General features: G+C 38.9%; 1 protein-coding gene and 1 long non-coding RNA gene across 9 annotated transcripts in view; one reads left to right on the top strand and one right to left on the bottom strand.

Annotated features, from left to right (window-relative positions):
* Window positions 1-1611: 1611 nt before the first annotated feature.
* LOC118907832 (uncharacterized) lies at window positions 1612-15178 on the bottom strand. Its single transcript, XR_005022984.2, has 3 exons — window positions 14906-15178; window positions 14418-14483; window positions 1612-1823 (listed from the first exon to the last, which is right to left on the bottom strand). It is a non-coding gene; the product is annotated as an uncharacterized LOC118907832 (long non-coding RNA).
* Window positions 15179-15307: 129 nt separating this feature from the next.
* Window positions 15308-22195, top strand: part of RTTN (rotatin) — a 173793-nt gene continuing 166905 nt past the window's right edge. For 3 of the 8 annotated variants that reach the window (XR_008998384.1, XM_057504263.1, XM_057504264.1), the window contains exons 1-5: window positions 15313-15574; window positions 15900-16087; window positions 16937-17114; window positions 18713-18802; window positions 20825-20915. Coding sequence is in view for 7 of the 8 variants with exons in the window: in XM_057504263.1 (XP_057360246.1) it covers window positions 15544-15574; window positions 15900-16087; window positions 16937-17114; window positions 18713-18802; window positions 20825-20915 (578 nt within the window). In the remaining variant the exon portion in view is untranslated. Of the gene's footprint in view, window positions 15575-15715; window positions 15817-15899; window positions 16088-16936; window positions 17115-18712; window positions 18803-20824; window positions 20916-22195 lie in introns of those variants that run through there. The other 5 variants (XM_057504266.1, XM_057504267.1, XM_036876743.2 and 2 more) reach the window with 3 other exon arrangements.

The raw sequence follows: 22195 nt of genomic DNA, 5'->3' as shown, positions 1-22195 counted from the left end.
TCGGCTCTCAGACTCTCTGCTAGTAGAGGGAGGAAACCCAAGTTTCACAAAGGGGGCTTCTTTCACCCTGCTTGTGCTCTGTGCTGTGGTGAATTATTCCACCTCTTGCTGTGTCTCACTGTGTGTTCTGAATTGATTAATAAACCATGTGATCTGGGCATCTTGATTCTGTCTGTGAGGCTCTCTGTTCAGTGAACTTTAGGATCAACTTTGTCTATTTCTGTAAAAAGGGCAGTTGGAACTTTGCTAGGGATCGCATTGCATCTGTAGATCGGTTTGGGAGTACTGACAACTTACCGATATTCAGTCTCCCAATTCATGACACATGATGCCTCTCCATTTATTCAGGTCTTTCAAAATTTTTTTGATGATGTTTTGTAATTTGCAGTGTACAAGTCTTACATTTGTTTTGTTAAATGTATTCCTAAGTATTTTTTGATGCTATTGTACATAATAAAAAACTAATGGTATATTATGTAACTATTAAAATGCAACTTAGAAAATCTGGTATAACAACAGAAATTAATATTTGAAGTAAAGTATAATCACATTGCAAGGTGATTTTTATTTAAGGTTAAAAAAAAAGACCACTAAATCATATGCATTATAAAATTGTTTCTATGGACCCCAAAATAACCAAATAAACCTGTGTGTAGGAGTTTTAAAGTAAAAGGAAAATGTAATTTTTCATTTTCCACCTTTTTGTAATTTCAAACATGGCTTTAATGACACCAATTACCTTTGTAGCAAAAACTCCAAATACATAATTCTAAAAAATCCAGCAATCTAGAATTATTTGGATGGTCAAAATAACCAGACTGGACTATGTCTGATACGTCCTTTTTGAGAGCTTTTGCATGTTTATTCTTATGATGTTAAAAATAAAATTGCCATATTTGATGTCACATTTACACCAGTTAATTGCATAAGAATTTATCTTGCTGAGAGTGGTGACAAATCAAAAGCTCTAGAGCCCAAGATCTCTCTGAAATAAAAGGATTTATTGAACCTTTACAGAGGCAGCCAGAAAAACACTGAGTCCTGGGATGGGAAGTTTCTGCTTCACCAGCAGCAAGGCCAGAAACAACTTGTCTGCCAGACTCAAGAAACAGGGGACCTCTATGAGGGGTCTCAAAGAAAGAAATTTCTCTAAATCCACATTGGCTACAGGTAGGGGAGGTGGGCCCACACAAGGTGGGGAAAGCCTGAGGACACTTGGTGAGTCCATAGAGAACACTTGTGATTTGGTTGTTGATGGGGGTCAGACACTGGTCACGCACAGGGGGATGCGGTGGCTCTGGGGCCCTTCTAGGTGACCATTGAGAGGACTTCCTCCAGGAGTAGAGATTCTGGTTAGCTCTGTCCCTCGGCTACTGCCTGATAACCTTCCCTTGTCTCTCTCCCCTTTTCTGGCCCTTCTGCCACTTAATTTAGGACATTTCAGAATTTCTCCTTATCTGCAGGTCTTGTAATATTCATTTACATAATGTTTAGATGCAAATTGTATCTATATTCTACTTATTAGATTTTTTTTCCCTATAGTTTTTTATTCCCCATTGAAGTTTATTCATACCATACATTATTATAGATAATCCTCAGGTAGATTAACAGTCAGTATATGGTTAAAGAAGGTGTATCAGCAGAAAACTGTACATTTGACACCACTGGAAAATAGTTTTTATTTTTCATGGAGCAAATAATTCAAATTCTGGCTGCACCATGTAGATCATTGACAAGACCTGTCTATTATGCCTCCTGACTGCTAATTTCATGGGTACAAGAAAAAACAGACCAGCATCTCTTATACTTGCTGTCCACATTGCCTGGAAAAGACAGGTATATAGTCATGTATAAGAAAATGATTTACGGCTGGAATCCTCCATATCCATAAAATGTGTCTCTTACCATTACTAAAAAAGTGAATTCCTGATCATGTGGAGAATGTGGAGCAGATGTGAACCCCGTTTGAGCCGCTCACCTCCGCTTTCTCCCTAGGCTTTTGCTGCTGACCAGTGCTTCATGCTGGAAAGATTATACCCCACACTTTAAGTGGTTGATAATTCTAACCTACTAATTTAACTAACACTTCTTGTGAGCATTGTTTACTCGACATAATATTTTTGAGACTTAATGGAAAAGTGCAGTTTCTGGGCAGCATACCTTCATTTACTGAACCACGATGGGACCTTCAGTACTTGATTTAACTACTCTGTTCTTTGGTATTGTGAGGTTTTCAGCCAAACCTATTGACGTGTTCTTATTAAGACCAGTTGTCTACAAAACACCTGCTTTCCTGAGAAAGGATCCTATTACTAAAACGTAGCTAGCTCTTGCCAAAAAGAGGGCTTAAATCTCTTTGGCTGGCTGGAGGCTTTATCAGACTGCCTGTCTGGTCTTTGTAGTCATTGTGCCAAGCTTGAATCTCTTCCTTCTTCTTTTGTTCTGGGAAGGTCCTGCTGTGAATCGCTCTCCATCCTCCCTCTCGGAAGCTGGGTCATGCTGTGCACAGCCCTGCATCTAGATCATGCTGTGATATGCTGAGTGCAATGGTTCCAGTTCCTGCTACCTGGGGAGTCTTTTAGGTGCAAGGACATCCGAGGAGTTACAGTCTGCCCCTCCCACTCCCTCCCCTATCACTGTCAGCAAACGCTGCACCTTTCCCTGCTTCTGGTCTGGTCCCCCCTAGTAAAGGCAGGACAGCAAAGGCGGGGCATGCTACCATCCATTCCTTTGTTCCATGGACAGCTAGGTCCAGCTGTGCTCTCTTAAAAATGGAAATAATTCCACACGGGAGGCCACCTGAAACTCAAAATACCTTAGGGAAAAGGAGAAGCAGAATCTAGGGCACCTAACTGTGTGACCTTGGGCTAGAAGCCACATTTCTTCAGATCTCAGTTTCCACCTCTGAAAAAGGTAGGGCAGGCTAGATTTGTTTCTTTGTTTTCTGCAGGTGGATAGAATGCTTTGGGAATCTGATGAAAGCCATGGACTTTCTCCTTGGAATAGGGCACATGTGCAAATTAAAAATAAACAATTAAAAATAAACAAGCAAACCAATAGAACCATGGACACAATCTCTAACATCATTTTGAAGTCTTACATTCTGCGATTCCCATCTTGTCCCGGTACTTGACCTGACTCGAATGTCATCAGCGCTGATGTGTGTCCCTCAGGCCTCATTTCTGTGTGATGTCACACGTTTGTTTTCCATTAGCTCCATCTAACTAAGGGGTCGCCTTTCGGCACAATCATGAAACTGTGATGAGAAACTATAGGGCTCGATCACTGGCCATTTCTTTTCACTTTTGAAATGTATGTCTTTTTTTTTTAATTACTTTTTTAAATTGCAGCAAAATATACATTAAGTTAACCATCTTAACCATTTGTAAGTGTACCATTCAGCAGAATAATTGCACCCATCACCATTATCATCTCCAGAACTCTGTCCCCACGAAACACGAACTTTCCATTCTTCCAGCTCCTGGCAACCCCCGTTCTACTTTCCGTGTCTGTAACTTTCTGACTATTCCAGGTAGCCCATGTAAGTGGAATCACATAGCATCTGCCCTTCTGTGGAGCTGGCTTATTTTACTTGTTATATTGTCCTTAAGGTTCATTCAAATACAGAATTTCATCCCGCTTTAAGGCTATATCATATTTCATTGTGTATCTGAGTCACATTTTGCTTATCTATTCACCCACTGATGAACACTTGGGTTGCTTTCGCATGCGGCTCTTGTGAAAAATGCTGCTATGAACAGATGTGTACAAACATCTGTTTGAACTCCTGCTCTCAGTTTTTTGAGGTACGTACCCCGAAGTAGAATTGCTAGATTATATGGTAATTCAAAGTTTAATTTTTTGAGGAATTGCCACGCTATTTTCCATAGTAGATGCACCATTTTGCATTTCCATGCACAGTGCACAAGTAACCCAATTTCTCCACATCTTTGCCAATATTTGTTTTTTTCTATTTTTTTTTAATAGTAACTAACTATCATAATGGGTGTGAGGTGACATTTCATTGTAGTTTGATTTCAATTTTTCCAATGATTAGTGATGTTGAGCATCTTTTCATGTGTTTATTTGCCATTTGTAGTTATTTGGGGAAATGTTTATTCAAGTTTTTTCTCTTTTAGACTAAGACATTTACATTTTTTCTGTGCTTTTCCCCCCTTTTCATCTTCTATGTCTTAGATTTTTTTGCTTACTTAGTAGTGCTAAAGTACATACATTAATTTTGTGGTAGTTGTTAGTGTAAAAAAGTTGGGACAGTTGCTTTATTTATTAATACTACTACTATTTCATTTATGTTCCTGAAACTGAAATGAGTCTTAAAAATAAGCATTAAAAGAAACTCACCTACTATCAATTATAAAATAATTCTTACCATTACCCACCCACTAATGTAGCTACACTTTAAAGACTCTATGTAAAGAATCAGTCAGGTTACTTTCGTTATTTCCATTGATACCATTTCAGAGGGTTAAATTTTAATTAATATTTGGATTACTAATTATTTTTAAAAGTCTTCAAAAAAAGTACACCCTGATGCAACATTGAAATTAAAATACAAACATTTCACAAATTGTTACATGCCAGACAATGCCATGAGAAACAGGAAAAACTCCAAGTGTTAATAAAAATCCCCTGGAAAACTATAAAATACTCAGAAAATAAATGACATTTGAAGCATGACATGCCAGAATTGGGGAACAAATAGAAAGCAGAATATAATATAAATTTATATCTTTGGATACATTTATCAGAAAGGAAGTGAGAATGAAAACATCCCCTGTCCTCTGAGATAAAACATGTGCTACAATAGCTGCTTGGACTCAGAGAGGAAAGGCACACCTTGAGGCCCTAAGGCTTTGTATTGCCCGTTATCTGGACCTTTAGTTAGAGGGAAACACACTTCTGACTTTCTTAAACCACAGGTAGTTTGGGGTCTGCTGAAGTTGCTAGCTGAGCCCATATCCTAACCAACAGAAATGTCCTTCACAGCACATTATAAATTTACCTTATAAAAGATAAACTCCATTCCAATGAACTAGAAGCCTCATTGGGAAAGGGTAAACCACAACACTTACAAAAGCAGGAATGTTCTTGAAATTTGGGGAGGGAAAGGTGCTTTAAATAAGACACCAAAGTACTTTACAAAAGTACTTTATCAACCCCTTGGAGACCCAGCCTGTTGGGAGTCATATGAGGTGTCCAAAAACACTATCAATAAAAAGTGTGTTGATTGTGGAGACCTGCTATCTGAGATAAGCTTTAGAATTTCAAGACTTGTGTCATCAGAAAGAGCATAAGGAGGAAAAAAGAGAGATTTGATGACATAAAAATTAAGATTCTTGTTGAATGAAAGACACCACAGAAAAGGTTAACTGAGTGACATAAGAAGATGAGAAGATTTTTTTCAATGTGCAAATCTAGAACATGGTTAAATATCTGGAATATACAAGGAGCTCTAGTCAGTCAAAAAGAAAAAGATAGGGAATTGTATTCACTCTCTTTATGCTGTTGTAACAAATGACCACAAACTTAGGGCTTAAAATAACACAGATTTATTATTCTACAGTTTTGGAGGTTGGAAGTCAGACACAGTTTTCACTGGGCTAAAATCCAGGTTTCTGCAGAGGTCTATTCCCTGTATATATGCTAGAGGAAAATCCATTTCTTTGCCTTTTCCAGTTTCTAGAGTCGCCAGCCTTGCTTGGCTCATGGCCCCTCCCTCCCTCCCTCCTCACAGCCAGCAATGATGCATGAGTCCTTCTCACATTCCTCACTCTGGCCTTTTCTGTCTTCCCTTTCTACTTTTAAAGCTCCTTGTGATTACACTGAGCCCACTCAGATAATCTGGGATACTCTCCCTATTTTTAAGTCAGCCGATTAGCAACCTTAGTTACACCTGCAACCTTAACTCTCCTGTGCCACGCAAAGTTACATATTCATAGGTTCCAGGGATTAAGATGTGGCTATCTTTGGAGTCAGCATTACTCTGCCTACCAGATACACATCAGACCAAAAGACAAAGGATGTGAATTTCCAGAAGGTGGAACACTACTGTTTAACAAATTATGGTCAGAAACTACCAGCCTAATGATCTTATGTGTCATCTGGAAGTTAGTTAATTTATTCAATCAGAATATTTATTAAGCCGATAACATGGGCTGGATTCCAATGGAAAAACAAAAACACAGATCTTCAAGTGGTCAGCCATAGACCGCCTTGGAAACCCAGCCTGTTCCCGGTCATACGAGGCATCCCAAAACACTATAAATAAAAAGTGCACTGATTGTGGAGACCTGCCAGATGAGAAGACGATCTTTACAATGTCAAGAATTTTGTCCTCATTGGGGAGTGAACGTGACACAGTCTTTAATCTTTCTCATTGCTGTGCAAGTTACCTCCACAAATTCAGAAAGGACTCAAAACATTAAAAAAAAATTTCCAGTATTAGTTCTGGACTGCCTTTTTATCTTAACTAATATCCCGCTTTCCCTAAGAGACATCTAACTTTAAATTGACCCAGCACTGAAAAATACGCTCAGTATCAAAATGCATTCCGTATAAGTGACCTGAATCACTATTTTACTTACAGATCCAAGATACATTTAGCACAGCTCTATCGCCAGCCAAGGCAGGGCTGAAAGTCAGGGTTATATTCTGAACTTCAATTAAATAGATTACATTCAACAGGAGCATAAATGGAGGTCATTATTTTTAAAGTTGAGTTGAGAGAGGTTGCAAACAGGGGAGCCACCTGAAGATCACAGGAAAATATATCTTTGTGCTAGATCCTTAAGGGGCTGGGCTTTAATTTCTTCTTTTCCTGGAAGTAGTACCTGCCCAGAATCATATATCTGGCTGTAGTAATGAGGTTATTGACTTTACATACTGAAAAAATATCTGAACATAATAATAATATTACTTTAAACTTCCACTGTATTCTTCATCTAAAGATGTTTTCATCATGAGCTAATTAAATCTCACAGATTGGAAATGAAAGGACATCGTCATTTTATCCAACGGAATGCTTTTGACAGGTCTAACTAGAAGGAAGTAGAGAAATGGGGCAGAAACATCTTGCATTTGGTGAATAATGCAGATTCTGGGAATGAAGTTCAAGGGTTCACATAAGGACCATCTACTAATGTATCATTTTAGAAGGGTTGCATCTAAATATTGCCAGATATATGGAAAATAATATCCTCACAAATTCTCAGGAAATGCCACCCTGTAACTTTCCTTAGCAAACTATTTTGGTGCCTTTACCAAGTAACTTCTTGATAAAATACATTCTTGTTTTCAACTACATGCCTTCTATTGCTTTTGTTTTTGTAAGACTTTATTGGGGTATAATTCATGTACCATCTATAATTCACCAATTTTAAAATTACCAATTTAAAATGTACACTTCAATGGTTTTTAATACATTCACAGATATGTGCAACCATTAGCACAAACAATTTTAGAACATTTTCATCACCTCAAAAGCTAACACTCCTTAGCTGTCACTGCTCTCTCTATCCCCTCAACATGTTCCAAATCTAAATAACCACGAAATCATTTTCTGCCTCTATAGATTTGTTTATTCTAGACATTTCATATAAATGAGATCATATAATATGTGGTCTTTGTGTCTGGCTTCTTTCACTTGGCCTAATGTATTTAAGATTCATCCATGTTATAGCATAAATCAGTATTTAATCGCATTTTTTAGCTATATAATATTTCACTGTATAGATATAATTAATCCATTCTTTACACCCATCATTTATCCATTCATGAACTGACAGACATTTGAATTGTTTCTACCTTCTGTCTTATGAATAATGCTGCTGTGAACATTCATGTACAAGTTTTTGCAAGTATACATGTTTTCACTTTTTGGGGGGTATATACCTAGGAGTGGAATTCCTGGGTCATATAGTAACTTTTTGAGGAACTGTTGACTATTTTCTGAAGTTGTTCCAACATTTTATTTCACAACATGAAATATTCTCCAAGACCTCCCCCATATTTGTTATTCTCTGAGGGGATACTTTTTTATTGAGGGGAAATTCACATAACATAAAGTTAACATTTTAAAATGTGAAGTCTGTAGTATTTAGTATATTCACCATTATCAATCAGCCATCACTTCTATCTTGGTCCAAAACATTTTTATCACCCCTGAAAGAAGACTTTGTACCCATTTATAAGTCACTCCCCATTTCCTCCTCCCACCAGCCCCCAGCAATCAATGATTTGCTTTCTGGGTCTATGAATTTGCCTATTTGGAATGGTTCATATGGTCACAGACTGAACTGCCCCACCCCCAACCCCAAAGCCGTATGTTGAAACGCTAGCCCCCAATGTGACTGTATTTGGAGAGAGGGCATTTAATGTTAAATAAGGTCATAAAAGTGGGGCCCTAATCTGATAGAACTAGTGTTTTTTTAAGAGGAGGAAGAGTCGGCAGAGAGCTTCCTTCTCCGTTCACGCACACACACAAGAAAGGCCATGTGAGGACACAGGTAGAAGGCGGCTGTCTCCAAATCAGGAAGAGAGGCCTCATCAGAAACCAAATTTTCCAGTACTTTGATCTTGGACTTCTTGCCTCTAGAGCTGTGAGAAAATTCTGTTGTTTAAGCCACCCAACCTGTGGCATTTTGTTATGGCCACCTGAGTAGACTAATACACAGATAAATGGAATCATATAATATGTGGCCTTTTTTGTGACTCCTTTCTTTCACTCAACATGTTTTCAAAGTTCATCTATGTTGTAGCATGTGTCACTAACTCATTCCTTCTTATGGCTGAGTACTTTTCAGTTGTATGGACATTTGAGTTGTTTCCATCTTTGACTATTGTAAATAGTGCTACTATGAACATTTCTGAGCAAGTATTTGCTTGAACACCTGTTTTCAATTTTTTTGGGAATATGTCATGGAGCAGAATGGCAGAGTCATATATTAATTCTATGTTTAACTTTTTGAGGAACTGTCAGACTTGTTTCCACAGTGGCTGCACCATTTTACATTTCCAACAGCAACGTATGAGGTTTCCAATTTCTCCACATCTTCACCCACAATGATACTTCCCCTGTTTTGGATTATAGCCATCCTACATGGTGTGAAGTAGTATCTTATTCTGGTCTTTTTATTTGCATTTCCTTGATGACTAATGATATTTAGGATCTTTTTCGGTGTTTATTGGCCATTTACACATCTTTTTTTGAATAATGGTCTAATCAGATCCTTTGCCCATCCAATTTAGGATTATTTGTCTTTTTGTTGTTATTTGTAAAAGTTTTTTTAAAAACATTTTGAGTAATAGATCCTTATTAGGTGTATGATTTGCATATATTTTCTCCCACTCTCAGACTGTCTTTTCACTTTCTTGATGGTCCTTAGAAGTACAAAAATTTTATCCGATCATCAATTTTTTCTTTTGCTTGGGTTTTGCTAGCATGTCTAAGAAACCATTGTTGAATTCACACTCATGTCTATGTTGTCTTCTGAGATTTCAATAGTTTAAGTTCTTGCATTTAGGACCTTGATACATTCTGAGTTGCTTTTGTAATGTTATGAAGCATGGATCCAAATTCATTCTTTTGCATGTGGATATCCAGTTGTCCCATTTGTGGAAAAAGTATTCTTTCCTCCATTGTTTGGCATGTCGGTTGGTAATTGATGGACCATAACTGTGAGTTATTATTTCTGGACTTTCAATTCTATTCCTTTAGTCCCTGTCTGTCTTTATGCAGGTGCCTTGAATAAAGGCACATTCTTGAATACTGTACCTTAATAGCAACTTTTGAAATCAGGAGATATTAGTCCTTCGATCTGTTCTTTTTTGAGATTGTCAGATTCCCTTGTTTTCCACATGAATATTAGCCAATAGCATCCATATTATTTCCATATTGGTAAGCCTGTCAGTTTCTACTAGAAAAGCAGCTGGATATTTGACAGGGATTGCTTTGAATCTGTGGCTCCATTGTGAGAGTATTGCCGTCTTAACAATACTAAATCTTCCGATCAGTGACACAGGATGTCTATTTATTTAGGTCTTCTTTATTTTTTTTCAATATTTTATAGTTTTCCACATAGAAGTCTTACATTTTCATGTTGAATTTATTCTTAAGTACTTTATTCTTTTTGATGTTATTGTAAATGGAATTACTTCCTTATTTTCAGATTTATTGCTCATATATACAAATATAACTGATTTCATACATTTTGTATTCTGTAACCTTGCTAAAGTCTTCCCTTTGCTCTAGTAGTTTCTTGTGATTTCCTAAGTATTTTCTATATGGGACGTCATGTCAACTGCAAGTAGAAATAGATGTATTTTTCCTTTCTATGCTGGATACCTTTTTTATTTCTTTTTATTTTTTTGCCTAATTACCCTGAATAAAACTTCCAGGACAATGTCAAACAGAAGTGGTGACAGCAGACATCCTTGCCTGCTTCTCCACAACTATATTAACATGCCTATTTATTAAACTGTGCGAAGGAAACAGAATTCAAATCCATGTTACTCTGCTGTTTGAAATCAAACATAAATATACCTTATTTTAACCCTTTACTTTAAAATGTCCTAAAATAGTCATTAACTTTCTTTTTTGGTATTGGGAGTATAAATTAGAATTTGATGATCCCCTTAAAAATTAAATATTACATAAGTTCATAGGACAAAGTTGTGGGGCATTATTAGGAAAATTTAAGTAGGGGATGAAACTACTAGCCTTTTTTCCTTGAGATAAGAATTATTAATAAATCATGATCCTTCTTCCTAAGTAAGGCAGGCCTGAGGTCCAGGTGACTTTCTGGAAGACACAGAATGTTTGCCTGCCCTGGGGACCACACATCTATAGGTTAGAACCCATTTTGTTTAGGGGAATCATGCTTCTTGTTCTTTTTATATGTTGCCTTCATGAATAAATTAGTACCCCAATTAATGTAAAAGTAGCCTGTAAGAGGATTTCCCCTTTGGCAATAAATTCTTCCCTCTGAAAAATGAGGATAAAAGGGTCAAAGCACACCCTTTTTATGCCGGAAATTTTGCCTGGATATGGCTGCACAGATGGCTGGGAGGCTGCGAGCACCTCCCCACCTGAACAGCAAGCCCAGTTCTGGGGCCCAGAATCCACCCACGAAGGGAACTGCCTTGGGATTGTACTTGTAGGTAGTACTGGAATGTGTCTGACACTGCATTTGATTCTTAGAAAGAGAATTATTTTAGTCTGTTTGGGCTATTACAACAAAATGCCACAGATAGGTGGTTTATAAATATCAGAAATGTCTTTCTTCCAGTTCTGGGGGCTGGAAGTCCAAGATCAAGGCCCCATCCCACTCAGCGTCTGGTGAGGACCACTTCCTGGCTCACCTGGAAAAGGAGAGGGAACCCTCTGGAGCCTCTTTCGTTAGACCACTAACCCCATTCCTGAACGCTCCACCCTCATGACCTAGCCGCCTACCAAAGGTCCCACTCTTCAACACTATCACGAGGGGATTAGATGTTCATATATGACCTGGGAGAGGGAGGGGACACAAACATTTAGTTCTTAGCAAAGAGGCATCTTCAAGCTTGACAGCTTCTAAAACAGCTATTATTTGTAGTTAAACTACCTATTCTGGAGGTCTGGGGAGAAGTGCTTTCTGTAGGCTATCCCTTTTGGTCCTCAAACAATCTTCTCAGTAGGCACTATTATTAATCTCCATTTCTATTTGTAGAAGGTGGGGCTTAGAGATTACAGAGGCATCAAGTTTTTTTTCCCCCCTACCCAAGAGTCTTTCTCCCCATTTTCTGTTAACATTCCCACTCCTTAATGCAAATCTACCTGACTCCCTGTAACTCCGGTATGGTCGCAGTATCTTGCCCTGCTGCTCAGAAAATGTGAACAAGTAACCCAGGATTGGGTAATCTCATAATGATGATTTTAATGGGGGTTATCATGGATTTTATATCCAGAAGTTGAGAGAGAAGCTTTCTTCTTCCCTTACATTTTGTGGGGGATCCTGACTGTAATCCAAGAGAATGAGACAAACACACTGAGAGAAGCAAAAGCAAGAGATTGAGAAAAAGATACTGCTATTTTTTGACTTTGAGGCCAGATCCTTCTCTAGAGTGGATAGTAAATAACTTATCTTTGCCAACTTGTTTGAGTTTTGTTATTTGCAACCAAGAATGCTAAGAAGCTTACTCATAATTATACAAGTAAGAAGGTTGTGAAGCTGGTTTTAAATCCTATCTGGCTTCAAAGTTTGTATTTTAGCTTCTATGGCAATGAGCCAGATATTTTATGTTAGTCAACTACCAGAAAGAAAGGGTATGAAATGTGTATGATTACAACTCAGAGACCTTCTGTATATAACCCCAAGTATTAAAATTCAGGTGTAAGTTGTGGGGAAGAGCAAAACTGCACATCTTTTCCAAGAACAAAATAAAGCACTTCTTTGTCTCTGAGAATAAATCACCACAAACAGTAATACGAGTTCCTAGCAGAGTAAATGAATATTTCCTATGACTTTGGGTATCAATACCTCTATCTAATCTGAATGATCTGATATAGCAGATGGAGGTAATGACTGCCAGTGATTTATGGCTGAAGAATAATTGAGAATTGAGTGGCACTTAATACTTAGTAGAATTTGACTTGTGCTCCTAGGTCCACATATTATTCTTTATGTTGCTGGTGATATAATATTGCAAATCTCAAGACGTAAGATCTCTATCCTTCACCCCTTTCATGATCCATATATGTATCTCCAGTTGAATGACTATCATTTGCAATCATTTAATATTCAAATGTTCTTATTGTAAGTTAACATTTAAATAAATATAACAAAAACAATTGTAAGTACTAGTAGAAAAATGCAAATACACATATACATACAGTTTCCATACATTCATACCAGATACCTATTACCTATTTTCTCAAGTAGTCAGGCACCACATAAAAATTTACCTTTAAGTCCAAAGTTACAAAGCCCAGTTGCTGTTTGGGGTGATAAAAGTAGAAATTAACAACTAAAGCATATTAAATAAAGACTTGATGATTAAAAACCACCTTGCTAGATAAATCTTGGGCAAAATAGGAAGTATCAATAGCAATTTCAGGATGCATGAGCATAACAATAGAACATTATAAATCTAAATTCATAATATATGATTAAAGCTTTTCTTAGATGCAGATTCATGAACTTAAAATTCTGTATAACTAAGTAGGAAGGAATGAAAACAAAGTAGCAAAACCTTTAGCTCAAGAAGTTGGAAAAGAGAAAACAAACCTAAGGAAGGAACAAGAAATTATTGATAATAAATAAAAGCACAGTTAATACATTAGAGTATGTGTATTTTTTAAAACAGAATTAATAAATTGAAGATTGATTCTTTGAGGAAAGATAGAAAAATCAATACCTAGTCTAACAGGAAGATGATATATAATTTCTTTGCTCTAAATGTAATAAGTACGACAATGATTTTTGTCTGATTATAAAAGCAATATACATTTAATAGTAACAATGAAAATTAGAAAATAAAAGCAGCATAAATGAGACACTTCTTGATAGCTGGTAACTAAACTTACTGTGATGATCATTTCACAGTGCATATTAATATCAAATCATTATCTTGTATACTTGAAACTAGTATGTCAGTTATACCTCAAAAAGAGCTCATTTCATAGTTTGACCCCCCCCATTTTACTTTCAACATGCTTCTTTTCAACTATTTTTCTCCCACAGCATCATCACCCCTTACCCACTGACATGCCCAGTTTCTCATCAGTTGAGACTCTTCATCTTAAACATAACCTTGAAAAGCTATTTCCATCATTCCTCTGTGCTGTCATGTCTATTTTGACCTTGACACTTCAAATCCACAGCTTTCAAATCCCAAACCTTCACACCTGGATAACTACAGAAACTTCCCAGCTGGTGTAACTGCTTCCACTTTTTGGTCCATCTGGCACTCTGTCCATCAGGAGCTGTCACCCTAGGGTTCAGGAATGGAGTCACTGTTAAAATCTTGGCCAGGCAGGCGTAGGTGTGGGCTAGTCCAGTCTTGGTTAAATATCCACACCTCTCTTTCTTCCCACGCTCCAATTTCCTGCTCCTGACTACCACTGGTCAGATGCAACTGGAAGCCAGGGCGTCTGGATGGTTCCGTCTCTTCATCTGTACAGTTACTGTAAAGGCCAGCAGAGCTGGGAAGAGCAACGGGAGGGCCAAATGGAGACTGACCAGCATGCCAGCAGCCCCCTTCCTCTCCCTCTCTTCCTCCAGAGATAATTTGGCCACAGAGAATTTCTTACTATTTCTTGACTATGACAAACTCATCCTGAATCCTTGCCTTTTCATGTACTGTTTTCCGTGGCGGGAATTCCCTTACCACATTTCTTTGCCTGACAAACTCCTACTTACCCTTCAAGATCCGGCTCAAATGTCACTACTCACTTGCACTTACAGACATGCAGAGGCAGCAAAGTCCTAAGAGCGTTACAAATAAAATTAAGGTCAGGTCCTCAATCTGCCTCTTACTAGCTGATGACTTCAAGTGAGGCATGTCTCTGAGATTTAATTAAGTACACCTCTACCTCCACCCTCCTTTTTTTTTTTTTTTTGCAAAATATGAATGGGAATACCTGTCTTGCCATCCTTTTCTCGGGGAAATTGAAAAGAACAGTGAGATAAAATGTTCTCTAAAATGCAAATCATTTTACCAATTTAATTTTGTTGCTGTTCTTACCATTGCTTAAGAGATTTCCCCCTTTTTATTGAGATCAATCACAGAGCAGAAGGCAACTTCAGTGGAACTGACATACTAATCCATACCTTTACCCCTTCCCTCCCCCGTTTTTTTCTATAGCTCCCTTTTTTCTTTTCTGTTTCCAACCCCGTTTGTGACTTACTTGTTTATACACTGAACTTAGGTATCCCGGGACACTGCTTGACTTTGCAGGTACATTTCACAGTCAAAGAGTGTAAGTCATTTAGTAACGGGGGTGGAATCCAAACCAAACAAAACAAAGCTCTGCAATCTAAATTGTAAAGTTTTGGGGATTTTACAAGCTGAGAATTCAGTGTTAGGGTCAAAACAGAATCCCTTGCAGGGCGAGGACCCACGGCCAGCTTGGGCTTCCTTTCCCTGGGAAGCCCGCGCCAGAACCCGCGCTTGGACGCCGGAACCCTAGTCGGGCGGACGCGGTGGTGCGCCCGGAATTTCGGGAGAAGTACAAATGGGGAGACTACAACTCCCGACGTGCATGGCGGCCAAAGCACATTTTACCCTGCTTGCCTTCTCATTCTTTCCAGTTCTTAGGACAGAGACAGCTGTCTAGGAACTGCGTAGCAGTAATTACAGAGAGACTGCAGGCTTCTGTGGGACAGTGGACAGCGCACGGAAGGCCTCTCACTGGTAGGGTGGCTAGCTCCGGCATTGCGGAACCCGCCGTCCGACTGGCGGGGTTTCTAGGGGGACACTAATTATGGCTGGACGCTGTGGCGCGGCAGTTTAATTCTCCGGTGGCGGCTGATTGAGCCAGACGCGATGGTTCTGACCGGGCTCATCAGGAAACTCGGTAATAGTCTGAGTAGCTCCTCGCGCGAGTCGCCCTCCTGCCGTGGCCGCTTGCTGAGAATGGCCGTGTAACGTCCTCGAGGCCGGGCCATTCCGCGACGACTTCCTCTCGTTCTGGCTTTGCCGGGGCGACCCCCCGGGACCCAGCCCTGACTCGGTGTAAACTCTGCAGTTCGCTTCTCGAATGCTCCAGCGGCCTCTGTGAAAAAAATGGTTTATTTCTTTCTTCACCCCGATCCCCGCGTAAATAACGAAGTTTCAGGTGAATTCCGGGTGGGCGTCTCTTTGAGGTCAGGAAATAGCTTTGTGCTGTCCTTTTTTGACAGGTCATCAGCTGGCCGAGATCAGGGAACGCGCTCTCAAAAATATCCTCTGCAAGGTGGAGCACAACTTAATCTGCTGCGCTGATCTGATTCAGGAGAGGGTACTTTTTCTCCATTTGCTGGAATGGTTCAATTTCCCGTCCGTTCCAATGAAAGGGGAGGTTCTGAGCCTGTTGAACAGATTGGTTAAGGTAGGTTCATTTTGAAATAAAATCAGAAGAGTGAGTGTTTCTTAGTCAAATAATTGTAGCATCTGTTGAGAAGTTAAACAGTTAAAAATAAACTTAAAACCACCGGAGATGTCCACTTTTATTTCATCTGTGTATAGGATGCTCATCTTCCTTTTCTGTTATTTATGATGTCGAATCTCGCATTGTCTCTCTTGTGCTCTGAACTCACACAGGACTTAGAAATTCTTGTGTGTTCTGATTTTTGGAATCTTCTTTGGAGATTGAGGTTTGTCATTCTGTTTTCCCTTTATGTTCTCTTATTAACATGTTAACAAATTAGATGTATCTGAATGAAAGAGAACATATTTGAGATAAAGTTACAGACCATGATTAGTAGATAGCACAAGTAAGTTGCTTTTCCCATATCTGTTTTTCAGATTTATGTACCTCAGAGTAGTTAATCATCAGGGTCAATGACAAAGTGCAAGTTTAAGTTTCAAAACTGTGAATCACTATGCAGTTCTGTGGGGTTATTGGGCATCCGTTGACTGGTTACAAGTAGGAGAGAATAGGATGAGGCAGTGGGTGAAGTAATCCATTTACTAAATCAAAGTAGGAATTGATAGAGTGCATTTCTAGTGTTCAGGTCTGGGCTTTTCTCTCAAGTGTTGTCAATATTTTATGTATGCCTCTATAAATCTTTGTCCCATTCATGGAAGTTCTTTTCTTTTGGGTATATTGATGTAAAATATATTGTTTAAAAAAGAAACATCTGGTATACTAAAGTAATTTCATGTTTTGATGGCTGTAAGGTAAAGTCTAGAGATTCTGATGTTTATGTTTATTCTCGAGCCTCTCTTCTTATTTCAGTATCCCCCAGCAGTCCAGCATTTGCTTGATCTTGGTGCAGTTGAATTTTTATCTAAACTTCGTTCTAATGTGGAGCCCAATCTGCAGGCTGAAATTGATGGCATTCTGGATGGACTTTTTATTCTTCCTTCGGAAGATCCTGCACTACCTTCTGCATCTTACCAAACCAATCCAACTGGTAACTCTTTGAAACTAATCTTTTGTGTTGTTAAAATAGAAATATATTGGGGGCAGTGGCCCATTTTAAGGAAAAGGACCTTAGATAAAACAACAACAAAAATCAACTTATTTTTTTGTGTTAACTGACGTGAGCTCGACCTTTTCCTCCTCCCCTACGGTTATTCAGAGTAGGGCGTTGCTGTTTACTGCTTTTTGGTCAAGGGGCCTGGAAGATGCCAGTGATTTTCTCTTGGTGAGAGATTTATCTACTAGTTTAATAGATTATTTCCTTAACAATAACAACAAATTTTCACCAAGTACTCAGTATTATGTGCCAGACCTCATTCTAAATGTTTTGTACTTGCATTTTGGACTGTGTTCTTCACATTGTTATGGGGCACAATGAGACTTGCTCTAGTTTGGAATTCTGTTGGGCTCCAATCAATATGAGCGATGCATGGTACACTGGTTAAAATCAGGGTCAGAGAGACATGGATCAGGTCTCAGTTCTGTCCCTAGTTGTGTGACTTAACTAAGGTACATCATCCCTCCAGGCTTTAGTTTTCTCGTCCAAAAATTGGGACAATAAAAGTAATATTTTACAGAATGGTTGTGAGGATTAAACAAGACACTTCCTCTGAAGTGTTCAGAGTAGGGCTCAACATATACGCAGTACAGAATCATTGGCTGCTTTTGTTGTATTCTTGTTGTTATTTAATAGTATAGCTCACGCAGGGCATCTGAGCTGAAGAAAAAAAATGCTCATGAAATTTATGTGACTGAGTAGTAAATGTATAAAAAAAGTGTTTCTGTTTGCTTAATCTGTTAGAACAAATTCCTCTCTACCAGCGCAGTAGTGCTGCTGTGGCGATCTGCGTTAACGTTAATGAGAACCTCCAGCAGCTGCCAGCGTAGAGTTCTTGTGTGATTATGATTCTTAACAAGGTGTTTTATAATTTCTGTCTAAGCTGTAACAATTCAAGTAGCATCTAAAATTATTATTTTTCAATCTGGTTCCTTGTAGGTGAGATTGGAGGTATGGTCTAGTTTGTAGTTATCTGTATTAGTATGAGGAGCTATTGGCATGCCAACAGAAGATTACAAAATTCGGTTTCAGCTTTTTGCTCATTTTATTCTCATTGCGGCTGAACAGCTGACTGTGTAATTGTGTGTGACAGAGACTCATCAGAGGGACTGATAGTGCTCGACTCCTTTGCTCCTGACAGCTTTTAAAAAAGATATTAATGGAAGTTAAAGTGATCAGGAACTATGTAATTGGAGTAAAAGAGGAGGGAGAGGGACTAAGAAGCAGAGATGAACAATCCTTGAGTAAATACTTTGTAACAGGCTCTTTATGTACATCGCGGACATTCTCATTCTAATAAACTTATTAGACAGTAAAAGAGAGAGGGGGAAAAAAACCCTCAACCCTAAATTGGCTCAGCATTCTTTTTTTCCTCTTGGAAGGCAGACTATTCACAGAAAAAAGCTGGGTTATTTTTCTAGTTTTCTAAATGATTAAGAAACTTAAGAGAAAACATTCATATTTGAAAGAGTAAGTTTCACTTTGAACAAATAATGAATCAGTAATACAGTAGTACTTATTTTCTTTTACAGAATTGCCACAACAGCCTGAAAACTTAACAGGATATTTTCCTCAAGGCAAGAGTAATTTTCAGCAGATGGAAGTGCCTCCCCAGCCAGTGGGTGTGTATCCGCAGGGAGTGGAGCCTGTTGACCTGATAAGTCGGTCAACTACTTTTCCTGGTTGCGAAGACATGTGGTCAAACTTGAATGTTTCAGGACCACCCTGAATGTTCAGTTTCTTCAAATTAACTTAGGATATAGTCTAAATGGTAAAATTTTATGTTATGCTGAGTGCATTTGAGCAAGTGTATAGGTAGGTGGTAGCCACGGCCATCGTCCTTGGTGCTTATTGAACAGAGATTCATAGTCTGGAACTGTGCCTTGTACTGTACATATGTCATCTCACTTATTCTCCAGCTTTACTCAAGCCAGAGACTCAGAATCCTCTTTGTTTCTTCGTTTACCTTTTCCCCAACATCCAGTTGATTCAAGAGTTGTGTTTCAGAGTCTCTGCCTCAGTCTCAGCCTGGTTTTCTTGTGTCTGGCTGTTTGTGGCCTTTGCTCACATGCTGCCTCCTGAGAAACCTTCCTGAGGACTAGCTAGGGATCACTTTCTTTGCTGAGCTTTCTTCTAACACTATCATGATCTGAAATTACATGTTTATTTACTTCTTGTTTGTCTCCCTCATGATAAGCTTAATGATAGCTGCAAACACTGCTTTATTCCCAATGTGTGAGCAATGCCAACACACTCAGTATATAGTCTTTGAATGAATGAATGAATCCTCACGGAGTCCCAGTGAGACTGACTTGTTAGTATCCCCCTTTTACTGATGAGGACACTGAGGCGTAGAAAGGCTAAATCCTTTGCTCTACATGATGCAGTTAGGGAATAATTATTTAAAGCATGTACCTCACATTTTATCACCTGTGGAGTTGAAATGAAAAGGTTGTGTCTGAGGGTCTATCTGCTGTTGTCAGGTATTCAGTGTAACTCACTTTGGAAGCCCTCTCATTAAAAAGCTGTCATGGAAACTTTCAGGTTGAATCATGCATAAGAAACTATGGAAAATTTGTTCACCTGTTAAAATGCGCTAACTTTCCTTTCTGGAAAAGTTTCGTTAGGTTTGTAGGGAGCTTTGGTCCTGAGATGGTAGTTCTTTGTGCCTGTGGCTGAGAGCGCCGCTGAGTGACAGTGGGAGTTCTCTGAAGGGGGGGAGTGGCTCCAGGGCTGGGGAGGAGGGGTGCCTGTGTGAAGCTGTTGAAACGTTGAGGACAGTGGAGGCGGGAATGCTGTATGTGAGATGCAGTTTGTGGATTGGTGGTGTGGCTTATTTGGGACACATCTTTATGTGTGCAGTGTAAGCCTGGCCCTTTCCTTCCCTCCACCCACCTCTTGCTCTTCTCTTAGCAAGTAAACTCTGCTTTTGTGTTAGCACTTTTGAAAGAAGCCACTGTGCTACCTTTGGGAATCTAACAATCCTGTTACTTGAATTTAACGATTCCATGCTCAGTTTAAAGCATTGGGCAGAGACTCTTTGCCATTTGGAAGGGCCTGTGTCGATGTAACTTGTACGATATAAGATCTGTTAAAAAATCATTTGAATGGGGATGGTTTAGAATTGTGTGGCTTCTCGGGTTTCTTTCAGTCTTGTTTGAGTGCTGATACTCGATCTGCAGCCTTATGGTCTCCAAGTCATCTGCAAAGAGATTTAAACATCTAACACCATTTAGGATATTTGAACTTGACTAATTATAGTATATTATTATGTTTATATCACTTTAAATTTTTACAACTTAAGATTTGCAAATACCTCTTCCTTTTATGTTCTGTTTAAGTTCTATGTTGTGGTTAGCCACAGGGCAAAATAGAAAATGTAATTGGAACACTAAATGTCATTCAATATTGATTTTTTTTAATGCTTTTCTAATAATCTATGAGTTCTATGTAAATTATGAAAAGAGAGTTTTGTTATTTATTTTGTGAGGGAACAAATTTGCAGCTGACTGTGTTTCCTAGACTTTAGGTTACTGTCAGATGTAACTTTATTTGGGGACTTGTTTTAAAGGTGAAGCCTTACTCTTAAAACTGTCAACATTGTCTTCTTTGATTCCTTAAATTTTCCTGTATTCCATTAACAGTAAATCAGACTGTGAAGTGTTTGCGGTTTTCTACATTTCCTTGGCTACCCTTGACTGCAACAGACAGACATGTTCTCTCCTCTAATGAAAGGTACAGTGCCTGACGCATTTAAGGTATTTTGGTTCATTTATAACCATTAACTCTGGTAGTTATTATGTTTTCTTTTCACCAGGTAGAAAAGATACTAAGTGGCTGTGAAAGGTAGTGGTGGGAATGTGTGAATGATGTTTAGTATTTCTAAAAGCAAGCCAGAAAATTCCTTGCCTTTAATCAGCCGACACATCAGGTTTCTTTTCTGATTGGAACCTTCTCTACTCCTTGGTGATGTGAGACATCTTGTATTGACCAGATTTTCTGATTGGCCATTGCTTATGCTCTTGGTTAATAAAAATGGAAAAATTAAATATAAACACACTCTTTGTAGTAGACACTATATTTCAAAACCTGGGCTCTGTTAGGAAAAGGTTGGGGACCACTTATCTAATCTTATGTCATATATATGAATTGGTCATTACTCCCAAAAGTAGATAGCCCATGTACAGAAGTTTGGAGAGTATTTTAATGTTTACTTTCATTTTTTGCTGAAACTGTATTTTCAGTGAATGCAACAACAAATGAGTCACCTATCTTTTTTGGTGAGAATCTGGTAAATAAAAATCAACTTGCTTGAGTTTGGGCCAGATACAGGCAGATGCTGTTAAATGATTTGAATGATGGCACTTGCAAGCATCAGTAAATTCCCTTGGAACAACATATTGGTGAGGCAGTGTGGACACGTGAAGGGTGCAAAGCATGGTTTTGATCTGTCGGCTTTGAATCCATCCCTGAGGAAGAGACATGGTTTCTAGTGCATACCTCTGGGTGGTGATGGTGCACCGGAGCTGGCTGAGGGGAGGGGTTTGGTTCCCTGGGATGGAAGGTGAACGGCTGCTGCATACCTGGAAGGGCAAACACTGTCTGAGGAGCTGAGGGGTGTCCTCTGTTTGGGATAAGAGGGGAGTCTCAGCTTGATTTGCCTTGGTTAGGAAGAGCAGTAAGGAATCTGATTCCTAGAATTTAACTTGGTATTTACTATTATTTTTTTCTCTTATCTCATCATTCATTTAGCAGATTTCACTGAATTCTGTGCCCTTTGACCTCACTGATCTCATTTTGTAGCGTCGTGTGACAGTCTGGGCATATGGTGGTGGACCCTCTGGAGGAGGGTCTAGTGAGGCATACGAAGTTGGCACCCAGTTACCATAGTGCCGGATACAGGCAGATGGAGGACGCCCCTCTCAGAGTTGTTTATTGATTAGGGGAAAGGTTGACCTGAGGGCCTGTGAATCGGGTCCTTTTGCTTCTAGGTTACTTAGAATCTTAAACAGATA

This window comes from Manis pentadactyla, chromosome 6 (assembly GCF_030020395.1).
Source record: "Manis pentadactyla isolate mManPen7 chromosome 6, mManPen7.hap1, whole genome shotgun sequence".
Taxonomy (NCBI): Eukaryota; Metazoa; Chordata; class Mammalia; order Pholidota; family Manidae; genus Manis; species Manis pentadactyla.
Note: the sequence above shows the minus strand (reverse complement) of the source record. Positions and strands in the feature narration are given on the sequence as shown.